At 46.6% G+C, this 14,162-nt stretch overlaps 1 protein-coding gene across 1 annotated transcript in view; it reads right to left on the reverse strand.

The window, feature by feature from the left end:
* The window catches only part of grip2b (glutamate receptor interacting protein 2b), a 313,063-nt gene that overhangs the window by 8,890 nt on the left and 290,011 nt on the right, over positions 1-14,162 (reverse strand). The window contains exons 18-20 of the mRNA XM_043708656.1: positions 13,389-13,528; positions 9,055-9,231; positions 397-553 (exon numbers count right to left, since the gene is read on the reverse strand). Coding sequence (XP_043564591.1) covers positions 397-553; positions 9,055-9,231; positions 13,389-13,528 — 474 coding nt within the window. The remainder of the gene's footprint in view (positions 1-396; positions 554-9,054; positions 9,232-13,388; positions 13,529-14,162) is intronic.

Below are 14,162 nucleotides of genomic sequence, written 5' to 3' on the forward strand. Positions count from 1 at the left end.
TTGAGACTGAAGCTTGCTGAGGTGGCATGGGGGAGTTGTCCAAAATGGGATTGGAGATGGGCGAGGTGAAATCTGCCAACAGCCCAATTTCACTGTGGATCCAGCAGCTAGTGTGGGTGCCTCAGGTCAACACTGCCTTGCTAAACATGGAGGAATAGGCTTCTCAGTCGGTGTATCTTTCTTGCTCTTCCAGGCTGTTGTGTGAAGGACTGTACAAGGGATGACCAGTGCCCTTGGTGAGAGGGCTCACTGCCTCCTAGAGAGAGGAGGACAGGACCTGGAATAGGCATCAGCTCAAACCCACTGAACTAAAAGTGGCCTTTGATGGGGGTTCGGCAGTGGGGGAAGGGGAAGGGATGAAGGTAAACACGGAGGGAGAGGATTTCCATCTCTCACCGAGCTGTCTTGTCCCAGTCATCCTCGCTGAAACCACCATCGGTACAGGGGTAGCTCTTCCGACGATTGGCACGCGGTGCCGGGCTATTGTTCCGACTTGTGTCCTGCCACTCGTGAGGACGTGGCACAATCCCTGCTGTTTGGTGATGGTAGGAAGCTGTCAGGGTAAACACAGACAGGAGCCCAGGTTATAGTAATGGAAACATTACACAATGTGTGTGGGGTGCGGGGGGGCGGATCACTGACTACAGCACTGAACGTTTCATGAAGCTCTTCACCAGAAAGTATGCAAGCCGACTGACCATGTGATGCTGACAATATTCCCCCCCCCCCCCCACCCCGGTTTGAAATAAAGTTCCTTCTAAATGTAGACCAGACTTTCCCGTTTCAAGTTTTAAGGCTTGCACTGCTGACTGCATTGCTGTTTTAGCTGTTCATACTGAACTTGCGTTTTTGCAGACAGAGGATCCTGAGGCTGGGTTTGCTGTTCAGCTGGTGCTGGGGGTGGAATCGCCTAACAGCAAACAGGAGTTTGCTTTAGTTTTTTAAAAATCCACAAGTTACAAATCGCGTTACAACTAAATCACATTTAAACGCCCGTGATATGAGAACGACCTGTATAGCACAGTAAAAAAAGTCCCAAAGTGCTTTCTCAGAAAGGTTTTACAATTGCTGATGGTGTAGCCTACAGCTTGGGACAGAGAGAACAAATCTGTGTGTTTTAAAAACTATGCTCCAGTTACTGTGAGACAGCGTCCTGACTCCTCTGTCACCCAGGGCAAACCTATGGGAAGCTCTGTGCTATACACACTCTCCTCAATCCCAAGGACAACTGTTTAATGCTACTCTCTGTTTCCTGCCACCCAACCAGCTTCAGAGCCACTGTCCCTCTTTATTCCTTGGGCTTCAGCTGTGATTACCAGCCTGTTGTGCAGCTCCTTACTGAGTGCTTTTTCAAGACGGAGGTAGGTATAGCCCTCGTAGCTCGAGGGATCAAGGGATATGGGGGAGGGCATTGCAATCAATGGTCAGCCACAATCATATTGAATGGTGGAGCAAGGGGGTGGGGTTTGAATAAGCTGTCTCGATCTTCTAAGTTGCTACGAAATCCATGTACAGCCCGGGTTCAAACCCCAGCTTTGTTTGTCTGATCTTTCGCCCAGCGGGTAACTATCTCGGGTGGACTGGAACCATTTGAACCATCGTTAAAGGCAGTCCATCGTTCCATTACAGTTTTTCCAGACCATCTGATTCCTGTTTATCTGGGCTAGTTCCTTTCTCACCTCAGTGGACTTCGAATTCTTTTCCCCGAGTGTTAATCTAAACATCGTGGACGACATTTTCCAGTAAGAAGCATTGGAGAAAGGGGGTAACGACTCAGATTCACATCGGGACGCCATGGAAGACCCCAGTGTGTGGAACTACCCGGGAAGCGCAAAACCTCCAATGGGTGATTCCCCTGCCTCCTGCCATACTCTGTCTAAAGTAAATAAGAACTAGGAAGAGTAGGCCATTCAGCCTTTCTTAACCACTCCACCGTGGGGTGAAATCCTGGCTAATCTCCCAGACCTACACCATTTTACATAGAACAGTACAGCGAAGTACAGGCCCCTCAGCCCACAATGTTATGCCAAGCATTTACCTTAATCTAAGATCAACCTAACCTACACACCCCTCGATTTACTGTCGTCCATGTGCTTGTCCAGCAGTCGCTTAAATGCCCCTAATGTGGTGGGCGGCACGGTGGCACAGTGGTTAGCACTGCTGCCTCACAGCGCCAGAGACCCGGGGTTCAACTCCCGCCTCAGGCGACTGACTGTGTGGAGTTTGCACGTTCTCCCCGTGTCTGCGTGGGTTTCCTCCGGGTGCTCCGGTTTCCTCCCACAGTCCAAAGATGTGCAGGGTCAGGTGAATTGGCCATGCTAAATTGCCCATAGTGTTAGGTAAGGGGTAAATGTAGGGGTATGGGTGGGTTGCGCTTCGGCGGGTCGGTGTGGACTTGTTGGGCCGAAGGGCCTGTTTCCACACTGTAATGTAATCTAAAAAAATCTAATCTAATGTCTCTGACTCTACTACCACCGCTGGCAGTTCCACACACCCACCACTTTCTGAGTAAAGAACCTATCTCTGACATCTCCCCCAAACCTTCCTCCCATCACCTTAAAATTATGACCCCCCTCATGACAGCCATTTCTGCCCTGGGGAAAAGTCTCTGGCTATCTGCTCTATCTATGCCTCTCATTACCTTCTACCCCTCTATCAAGTCACCTTTCTTCCTTCTTCTTTCCAGTGTGAAAAGCCCTCACTCACTCAACCACTCTTCATAAGACAAGCCCTCCAATCCAGGCAGCATCCTGGTAAATCTCCTCCACACCCTCTCTGAAGCATCTACATCCTTCCTATAGTGAGGTGACCAGAACTGCACACAATATTCCACGTGTGGTCTAACCAGGGTTTTATAGAGCTGCAGCAAAACCTCAGAGCTCTTAAACTCAATCCCTATGTTAATGAAAGCCAACACACCATTTTCCTGCACTAACCCTGCATCTCTGAGTATTTTTGAAATGTAGAATCACAGACTCTCCGCAGTGCAGTTAGGGGACATTTGGTCCATCGAGGCTGCACTAACCCTCTGAAGAGCACCCACCCAGACCCACACCCCCACCCTATTCCTGTAACCCTGCATTTCCCATGGCTAATCTACCTAGCCTGTACATCCCTGGACACTATGGGTAATTCACCACGGCCAATCCACCTAACCTGCACATCTTTGGACTGTAGGAGGAAACCAGAGGACCTGGAGGAAACCCACACAGACATGGGGAGAATGTGCAAATTCCACACAGACAGTCACCCGAGGGTTGATCAAACCTGGGTTCCTCGTGCTGTGAGGCAGCAGCGCTACCTACCCTGCCACATGTAGAAATCTTTCAGTCTGGAACATTCTCGGCGATTGAACTTCTGACAGTCCTCAGAAACATACATCAGAAATGTTGCACAGATTAAAACCTAGTCTAACTGTTGGGTGAATGCATAACATACATCCATCCATCTGCCTACCCCCGGCATTTGACTGGCCCCCAGTAACACAACTACTCCCCCAAGCATTTGACACCTCCTACCCCTGACTACCACAATCACCCAGCTCTGCCCCCTCGACTTCCACCCCCATGACAGTCCTGCCCACCCAAGTAGGCCCCACCTATCAATTACTTTCCCAGCATCCTGCTAAATACACCTCACCATCTGGCTGTTCAACCAACTACCCTGACAATCTGACTAACCACTCACTCACTCCCATCCCAAACCACCTACCCGTTTACTAACTCCATCCTCTGATCTTCCAACTGGACATTTAAACTTGTCAATATATCAGTTAATGCCATAAAAAGAGGAGTATCCTGTCTCCCCCCAACTCTACTTTGATCTAAAGGATTCTCAGAGTGTCGCTGGGCTCTAGATTTCTGGGATGGCCCCAGCAGAAAAGGGTTGGATTTGGGTAAGCAACAATCTGATGACAAGTGCCTCATTGGAAGATCTGAATATATCATGATTCTGATATTATGATCACTGTTTCCTAAACGTTTCACTGCTGAGACTTGTATTTGACTCACCTCATTCCCGAGAGCCAGGTCCAGCAATGCCTCCTTCCTTGTTGGACCAGAGACGTACGATATGGAAACCACCCCCGCTCAGCCCTTCACAGTACTTCTATTCGAGTTTAGAATAATTAAAATCTCCGTTTATAACTAATCAATAGATTTTGCATGCCTCTGGAATTTCCTTACAAAGCTATCTTTCCCAATAGCCGTTTGCCTATAGAATACATCCAAGTGTGTAATCTCAAAATAGCTCAATCATTTCCAACTGCAAAGCAAACACATTCTGCTTTTGATCTCTCTTTGATATCCTCCCTCTCTAAAACTGTAATAATCTCCTTAGTCAATTCTCCCATCCCTCCACCTTTCTCACTTAGCTTTCTTGCATACCTTTCATCCAGAAATATGTAGCACCAAACCCTGAGTTATTTTGATCCAGGTCTTGATTCACGTGTTGCCATTGTCTCATGTGAGCATTTGTGACTGCAGCTTACCAACCCTATTTTTGCATTTATCGACTTGCATGGTAAACTTCATCTACACCATTTCCCTTTCCCTTTTAGCCTAATCCTAATGCTTAGACGGTCTCTCCCAATCCTTTGTGCGCCTGGTTTCACTTTATTGTGGCAAGCTGCTGGTTCCTGTTCCCTGCCATATTTGTCTAAAACTTTCTCAACAGCTTGAGCAGACTGCCCCAGAGGGGGAATATTCCCTGAGTACGACCAAAGCGGGGTCCTCCTGACTCGGCAGCAGAGCGAGGGACTCCTGGTTGCAGTGGGCCCAGGGTGGGGATTTCCTGGCACTGGTATGGCAGCGGCTGTAGTGTGTTCTGCCCGGAGCAGGGACCCCTAGTGTCACTGAGGCACCAGCGAAGCCAGGGGCTCTTGGTTGCGCTCACACTAGGCCCGGAGTAGGGACTTCTGGGGTCTCCAGGTTGCAGGGACAGTGTGGGTTCAGCGGAGAAGAGATGGTACCTAAACTGGGCAACTCCTACATTCGCGCAGTATCAGTGAGATGGTAGTTACTGTACGCTAGGTGCCAGCATGGAGTGGTTTGGAAAGACTGCTATTCTGAACTTTCTTTTTTCTAATTTATTCCTATGATCTGCAAGCCTGGACTTTTTATTTCTTTAATTTACTAAATTTCTTCCTCCCTTAAGAATTTTTCTTTACAATCTGTACCTAGGTACAGTAATGTGGTAACGTGTAAACTTTCCACTGAGTACTTGTGACAATAAAGCCAATTCAATTCAATTCAGCTTGGTCCTGGTTCAATCTCTCTGTCACAGCTAATTCCTCTCTCCCCCAGGATAAGTCTCACTTCACCGACGTGCTTGAACTGAGTCGATGTGTAACACTTGCAAACTCCTTGGTGTTGGCTGTGGCTCAGTTGCTAACACCCTCAGTTCCAAATCAGAAGGTCCAGAACCCCAATACAAATTGACCTGGTCTCTCAGATCACTGTAAAAGATTCCCACAACACGATTTCAAGGAAGTAGGGTGGCATGGTGGCTCAGTGGTTAGCACTGCTGCCTCACAGCACCAGGAATCTGGGTTCAACTCCCGCCTCGGGCGACTGTCTGTGTGGAGTCGGCACATTCTCCCAGTGTCTGTGTGGGTTTCCCCCGGGTGCTCCGGTTTCCTCCCACAATGTGCAGGTTAGATGTATTGGCCATGCCAAATTGCCAATAGTGTTCAGGGATGTGTAGGCCAGGTGTGTTAGTCCGGGGTAAACGTAGGGGAATGGGTGGGTTACTCTTTGGAATGTCGGTGTGGATTCATTGGGCCAAATTGCTTGTTCCCACACTGTAGGGATTCTGTGAAATGGCAGATGAGTTCTATAAAGACAGCGAAGGTTAGAAACACCCAACCGATCTGATAGTAACTGTGGAGAGAGAAGCTGAGTTCACATTTCGAGTGTAGTTTGCAAAGTCTCTTAGTTACAGGCAACAGTGGGAAGTTGCAGAGCTGTAGCTTGAAAAATGTTTAGTTTAATACTGAGATATGATTTTTCTTCAAGTTACTCACTCGTGGGACATGGGTGTTGCTCAGTCAGTATGTATTGTCTGTCCCTTGAACAGCTGATACATGAACTGCTGCAGTCCATGTGCTGTAGGTAGACCCACAGTGTTTCTCTCTCTCTCCACTGATGCCGCCAGACCTGTCGGGTTTCTCCGGAACTTGCTGTCTTTATTTCAGCACCCTGCAGTGTTTCGCTTTCATTTCTGTGTTCTCCCTAACGTCCTTATTGACATTTTCTCTCTAAACTGTACTGCAAATCACACGCAGGTCGCCCCCTTTAAATTACCACACGGCCAATGCAAAAAAAAAATTACAGGGGCCACATGCTTCAAGAAATGTCCCGAACAATTGAAGAAAAAAAATACACAGGGCATTGAGCCTGGATTTGATTTATCCCGGGCAGTATTTACCCCTCGATTTATATCACCCGAAACTAGTTAGTTGAACATTATTACAATACTGTTTAATGGGAATGGCCTGCAAATTGGCTGCTGTGTTTCTGACAGAACAGCTAGGTCTACACTTCAAAAGTGCAACCTTGGCTGTGAGCTCTTTGGGATATGAACAAGTTATTTAGGATGCTATGAAAATGCAAGCCTGTCTTCTTAAATTGTATTTTTCCCCATTCACACAAAAAATGCAAACTCTGGCCTCTGACTGGCAGCAGCTCTTTGTGGTTTCCCTTAAAGGTAGAGGAACAACCACAGGGTGGCAGCAAATACCTGCAGTGTGGTTCAGGCAGTTCGTGCAGCCTCAGACCAGGCAACGGCTCTGAAACTCCCCTGGCAATGGTCCTCACAATGTACATGGGTGGCCACAGCATCAGTTCAACTGGCCAACGATTTCAAGGAGAGTTGAAAAGTGAAACCAGTTACCGTCCAAATCAATGTCAATATCCAAGGGCCCAAACACACCTTTCAGTTGAAACAACGATTTACCTACACAATCCAGTCTTCTGTATCCACTCCTCTACAATGTGGACCACTCAACAGAACGTCTACGTTCTGCCTGCAAAAAAAGACCCTGAGATTCCAGTTGTCTGCCACTTTAACACCCCACCATATTCCCTGGTCTCAGGCTTGCTGCAGTGCTCCAGTGAAACTCAGCGCAAGCTGGAAGAACAGCGCCTCGCTTTCTGCTTGGGAAGCCTGCAGCCTTCTACTCAATATCAAGTTTAATAAAGTTTGGGCTTGAGCTCTCCCATGTTCTTACCCCCTACCCCACACACCAAGCCTTGTTATCACACAATCTGCTATTACGCACAATGCATTGTTAGCCACTAACAGTCTCCATTAACAGATATTCACCCTCCTAGCCAAATCATTATCCACTCGTTTGTCTATCCAACTGTTCTTAGATTAGATTAGATTCCCTACAGTGTGGAAACAGGCCCTTCGGCCCAACAAGTCCACACCGACCCTCCGAGGAGTAACCCACCCAGACCCATTTCCTGCTGACTAATGCACCTAACACTATGGGCAATTTTAGCATGGCTGATTCACCTGACCTGCACATCTCTGGACTGTGGGAGGAAACTGGAGCACCAGGAGGAAACCCACGCAGACACGGCGTGGGGGGGGGAGAATGTGCAAACTCCACACAAACAGTCGCCCGAGGCTGGAATCGAACCTGGGACCCTGGCGCTGTGAGGCAGCAGTGCTAACCACTGAGCCACCATGCCTTTTCTCTCTTTGGGCTCTAATCCCACCTATTGTTTACACTTTACCCCGTTCTCCCCAACCCATCTCCTCCAACAATTTCCAAGCTACCATCAGTTCTGGGGAAGGGTCGTTCCACCCAAAACGTTAAGTCTGATTCCTCTCCACAGATGCTGCCAGGTTGGCCGAGCTTTTCCAGCAACCTCTGCTTTTGTTACGATCAAAATCAAACTGTGTCCTCCGTCTGGTAGCCAATCACTATCCAGGTCAAACTGGGACCCCTATCACCAACAGCCAATCATCATCCAGGTTAAAAAAAAAGCCAAAAGAACTTCAGATGCAGGAAATCAGAAACTGCTGGAAACACTCTGCAGGTCTGACATCATCGGTGGAGAGAAATCAGTTTTGGGTCCAGTGACCATGTTCTGATAAAGGGTCACCAGACCCCAAAACGTTAACTCTGATGTCTCTCGACCTACGCTGCCAGAATCCTCTTGCAAGGATGCCTACCTTGAAGAAGCTCTCCTCCTCCCTCTACAAGGATCACTGGCCTGCTGTGTTTTTCCAGCATCACATTTTTCAACTCTCGTCTCCAGCATCTTCAGTCCTCACTTTGGCCTAGTTGATCTTAACCGACTGCGAATCCTCTTGCAAGGATGCCTACCTTGAAGAAGCTCTCCTCCTCCCTCTACAAGGATCATTATTCCCAGCGCCCCTCCCCCCTACCTTTTATCTCAGCCCGCCTGGCACACCAGCCTCATTCCTGAAGAAGGGCTTATGCCCGAAATGTCAATTCTCCTGCTCCTCGGATGCTGCCTGGCCTGCTGTGTTTTTCCAGCATCACATTTTTCAACTGCGGAGTGTTCCAACAATTTCCGATTTTGTACCATCCACGTCAAACTGCGTCCCCTACCCCAACACCCGCAGCCAATCACCATCAAGGTCAAACTGTGCATCCAATACCAGTAGCCAATCGTCACCCAGGTCAAAATGTATTCTTTACCCAGCAGCCAACCATCACACAAGTCAAACTCTGTCCCTACCCAGTAGTGAGAAGTTTTCCAGCTTGGAAAAGAATTGATCTTCTCCCATTCCTCGGTTTCCCTGACCAATAAAGAGGCCACTTTGAATGGCTCCTGGTAGAAACTGACTGAAACAAAAATGGTGCATCTCTCCATCCCTTTCCTCCAATTCCACAGGGAGATATCGAGGTAACACTGAAGTTGCCTTTACAAGGAGGCTGAGACTGAGACCTCACATTAGCAATGGTTTTAAATCCACGCCCCACCTCTCCTACGCACCAAAGTAACAAAACAATCAAGCTCATGAATACGAACCGAATGTTAAAACAGGCATATTTGAGTCACGTTATAAGCTCACCGTGGCTTCCAAAGGCCCCTTCCAGCCCTGAGCTATCCCATGATTCCATGGCACTGTCCATACTTGGAATGGTGCTTGAGTGGATTTTGGAGAGTTTGTTGGTCTTCTGAGAGTCAGGGAGCTCATCTTCAGGGTCACTCAGTTCACATACAGCACTGGGCTTCTTCGAAAAAGAACCTGGAAGAGAGGTTCCAATGTTAACCAAGACAAAAAGTTATTGTGTTGTTCATTCTCAGGATAAGAGTGTTGCTGGCATTTATCATTCATCCCCAGGTACTCTTGAGAAGACAGCAGTGGGTTGTCTCCTGAAGTTTTCTGTCTCAGTGTCAAGAAGGTGTTGTAAGGAGGAGAGATCCAGAGTAGCCCCAGAAGGAACAGCATTATCTTTCACAGTCAGAATGCTGTACACTATGGAGAGATCTAGAAAGGGATAGAATCACCCTAGGTGATTGAGGTATAAAAAGAAAGTGCTGGAGAAACTCAGCAGGTTTGGCATGATCTGTGCAGAGAGAAACAGAGTTAAAGTCAACAGACCCCCTATTTGCAGTTAACCAGAACTGTCAAGGGATGAGATCAAATTCAAAGAAAAAGCATATAATCGAGCAAAGACAGGTGGCAGGTCATATGACTGGTGGCACAGTGGCTCAGTGGTTAGCACTGCTGCCCCACAGCACCAAGGACCAAGGTTCGATTCCAGCCTCGGGCGACTATCTGTGTGGAGTTTGCACATTGTCCCCGTGTCTGTGTGGGTTCCCTCTGGGTGCTCCAGTTTCCTTCCACAGTCCAATGATGTGCAGGTTAAATGGATTGGCCATGCTAAATTGCCCGTAGTGATCATGGATATGTAGACTAGGTGCATTAGTCAGGGGTAAATGTAGGATAATAGGGTAGGGGAATGGGTCTGGTTGGGTTACTCCTCAGAGGGTCGGTGTGGACTTGTTGGGTTGAAGGGCCTGTTTCCACACTGTAGGGATTCTATGGTTTTATTTTTTATTCATTCATTCATGGGACAAGGGCATCGCTGGCTACAGCATCATTGTCCATCCCTAATTGTTAAGAGTCAACCACATTGCTGTGGAGTCACATGTACATCAGACCAGGGAAGGGTGACAGATTCCTTCCTTAAAGGACATTAGTGAATCAAATAGGTTTTTCTGACAAATTGACAATAGATTCATGATCACCCTTAGACTTGTAGTTCCAGATCTTTTGTTGAATTCAAATTCCACCATCTGCTGTGATGAAATTCGAATCCAGGTCCCCAGAACATTACTTGGGTCTTTGATTTAACAGTCCAATATCACTAGAGCCATTGTCTTGCAAAAGATGCAAAGAATGACCAAAAATTAATAAAGAGGGAAACATTAGATCATGAGAGAAGGCTAGCCAGAAACGTAAAAACAGGTGGTAAGAGTTTCAATAAATTTTGCTCTTATAATAAACATTGCTCTTATAGAAAGTGGGACTGCTGAATTAATAATGGAAAATAAAGAAATAACAGTTGAGTTTTGAACAGATATTTTGCATTAGTTTTCTCCCTAGACAATATAAATAACATCCCAGAAGTAATGGTAAGTCAGGAAATGGAAGGAGGGAGGAAATCAGCAAACTCTCAATCACCAGAGAAGTGGTCCTGAGTAATATGGTGGGGTTGTAGGAAGACAAGTGCCTAGCTCCCGATGGAGTGTATCCTCGCTCTTCTAGGAAGTGGCTAGTGAGATAGCTGATGCACTGGTTTTAATTTTCCAGAGTCCCCTTGATTTGGGGACAGTGCCATTAAATTGTAAGATTGTAAACATCACTCCTTTATTCAAAAACGGAGTGAGATTGAAATCAGAAAGTATGTGCCAGTTAGCAAAAGGGAAAATGTAAAAAGCCTCTACTAGTCATTGCAGGATACTTTGAAAAGTTCAAGGTAAACAGGCAGAATTAACAAGGCTCTGTGGAAAGGAAATTTGTAGGTTTGACCATTCTATTGAAATTATTTAAGGAAGTAACATGTCAATAAAGGGGAAACAGTGGATGTACTGTACTTAGATTGCCAGAAGGCATTTGATAAAGTGCCTTATCAGAGGTTATGATGGAAAATAAAAGCTCACGATGTAGGAGGTAGCATATTGGCAGGGATAGAAAATTGACTGGTTAACAGGAATCAGAAAGGAGGGATAAATAGGTCATTTTCAGGTTGGCATAGTGTGACAAGTGGCTTGCCATCAGGATCAGTGCTAGGATCTCAACTTTCACCAATTTGTAGGAATGACACAGTATTAGTTGCCAAATTGGCTGCCAATACAAATATACAGTGAGGAAAGTATGTGTTAAAGAAGACAAAGGCGCTAGAAAGGGATAGTGATAGGCTTAGGGAGCTGGCAAAGATATGGCAAATGGAGTATAATGTGGGAAAAATGTGAAATTGTTCATTTTGGAATGAAGAGTAAAAAAGAAGCCTATTGTCTAAATGGTGAGAGATTACAAACTTCTGAGATGCGGAGAGATCTGGATGTCCTGATACATGACTCACAAAATGTTAGTATTATCACACACATGTAATTAGGAAAGCTAATAGAATGTTATTGTTTATTGTGAGGAGAATTGAATAGAAAAGATATAAACAGCACCGCTGAGATTGCATTTGTAGTACTGCCTACAGTTTGGATACCTGATTGAAGGAAGGATGTAAATATGTTCAGAGAAGATTCACTGAATAATATAACGGGAATTGTCTTGTGTGTTGGACAGGCTAGGTCTGTACCTGCTGGAACTGTCTTGTGTGTGTTGGACAGGCTAGGTCTGTACCTGCTGGAACTGTCTTGTGTGCGTTGGACAGGCTAGGTCTGTACCTGCTGGAACTGTCTTGTGTGTGTTGGACAGGCTAGGGTCTGTACCTGCTGGAACTGTCTTGTGTGTGTTGGACAGGCTAGGTCTGTACCTGCTGGAACTGTTGTGTGTGTGTTGGACAGGCTAGGTCTGTACCTGCTGGAATTGTCTTGTGTGTGTTGGACAGGCTAGGTCTGTACCTGCTGGAACTGCCTTATGTGTGTTAGACAGGCTAGGTCTGTAGCTACTGGCTCTGTCTTTTGTGTTAGACAGGCTACGTCTGTACCTGCTGGAATTTCAAAGAGTAAGAATTAACTTGATTGAAACATGGAAGATCCTGAGGGGTTTTGACAACATAGGTGTGCAGAGGATGTATCCTCTTGTGGGAGTATCCAGAATGAGGGTTACTGTTTAAATGTCATAGGTAACCCATTTCAATGAGGTGAATTTGTTTTCTCGTACAGGGTTTTACATTTTTATAACACTCTTGACTATTTTGGAATACCAAAGCTCCAAATCCCTCAATCCCTATATCCAAGAGGAATCTATCGGTCGGAGTCTTGAGAGATCCAATTCTCGCCCTGCGTCAGTGAGAGGGTTCCAAATTTCTACACACTTTGATGTAGAAAACTGCTTCCTGACTTCCCTGCTAAATGGCCTGGCTCCAAATTTAAGATCATATCCCCATAGTTTTGATTTCCTATACCCACCCCATCACATCCTTTGAATATTTTAGACACCTCGATCCGACCACTCTCTGAACAATAAACTAGTGTGCAAGCTCAGTAGGTAGTAGGGAAGGCAAGTATAATGTTAGCCTTTATTTCAGAGCGGATGGATAAGGAGATCTAACTAAAACTATATAAGGGACTGGTCATACCACAGGTGGAATGTCAGGAACAGTTTTGGTCCCAAAGGAAAGATATACTCATGCTGGAGACAGTCTGGAAAAGGTTCACTTGGATGACACAAAGAATGGAAGACCCTGTCTTATGAGCAGAGATTAAGCGTGTCAATAGAATTTAGATGAATGAGAGGCGACCTGACTAAAACAGACAAAGATTCTGAGGGGCTTGACAGATTAGATGCTGAGTGGCTGTTTCCCCTTGTGGGAGAACCTCAGACCAGAGGGTATCATCTCAGAGTAAGAGAGAATTAAGACCGAGACGAAGGGGAACTGTTTTCTCTCGGAGGGTAACAAATCCATGGAATTCTTCACTGCAGAAGTCTGCTGAAGCTGGGTGTTTGTGTATTCAAGGCTAAGGCAGACAGGTTTTTAATCAGTAAGGGAATGAGTACAGATTATGGGAGCAAGGTGCAAAAATGGATTTAAGGGTTAACAGATCAGTCATGATTTCATTGCATAGTGGACCAGACTTGATGGACCGAATGGCCTACTGCGACACCGACATTGTACGGTCGACCGAGGTGGAGCCAAGTTTACGCAATCTGTCCTGGAACGTTAGCCCCATCGTCCCTTTCACCCTGTAATTCTCCGCCCCGCAGTCAATACTCACAGTCTGCTTGCTTCTTGATTTTCAAGGTCACTGTCTCCCCCGCCATTTGGAGCAGGTGGATGGCTTCGCTCAGTGGTTTGCCCTTAAGGCTTACTGTATTGATGGCTAATATCCTGTCCCCTATGTGAATGGCTCCAGTCCTGAAACCAGAAGGGAAAATTAGGCCAAAGTCTGTCTCTGAATCCCAACTCCCGCAAACCAAATAAATCATTGCAATGACAACTACCTCCTTAGTTCAATGTCGGATGATCCATTTTCAAATGCACAAATCTCAGATGCATGTGTGGACTACTAATTGGGGAGGGGCTTTCCTTCTCAATAAAACATCAGGCCCCATGGGCAATACTGCAAGGCTCCATCAGGCAGTGAGGGTCACTAGGCTCTCTAATCGGGAAGCTAACTGGAAAATCCCAGTCAACCTTCATGGACAGGTTTTTAATTAGTTCAGTCATGTGCCCACTGTTCTGATTGCCCTGAAAATTGAGTCCCTCGAATCAGTGAGATCCCTGCTAATTGGTGTGGTCTCGCCACTCAGTCCGACACCTGCACTGTGAAGACAGCAAGCGAAAAGTGAGGCTCAAAGTATGGATTTCAACTCCTCGTTCACCGACCCATTGTTCTCTCAGGAGTCCAACTCCCTGCAGCTCCCGGGCACGGTGGCTCACTGGCTAGCACTGCTGCCTCACAGCGCCAGGGACCTGGGTTCGATTCCAGCCTCGGGTGACTGTCTGTGTGGAGTTTGCACATTCTCCCCGTGTCTACATGGGTTTCCTC

This window comes from Chiloscyllium plagiosum, chromosome 18 (assembly GCF_004010195.1).
Source record: "Chiloscyllium plagiosum isolate BGI_BamShark_2017 chromosome 18, ASM401019v2, whole genome shotgun sequence".
NCBI classification, from domain to species: domain Eukaryota; kingdom Metazoa; phylum Chordata; class Chondrichthyes; order Orectolobiformes; family Hemiscylliidae; genus Chiloscyllium; species Chiloscyllium plagiosum.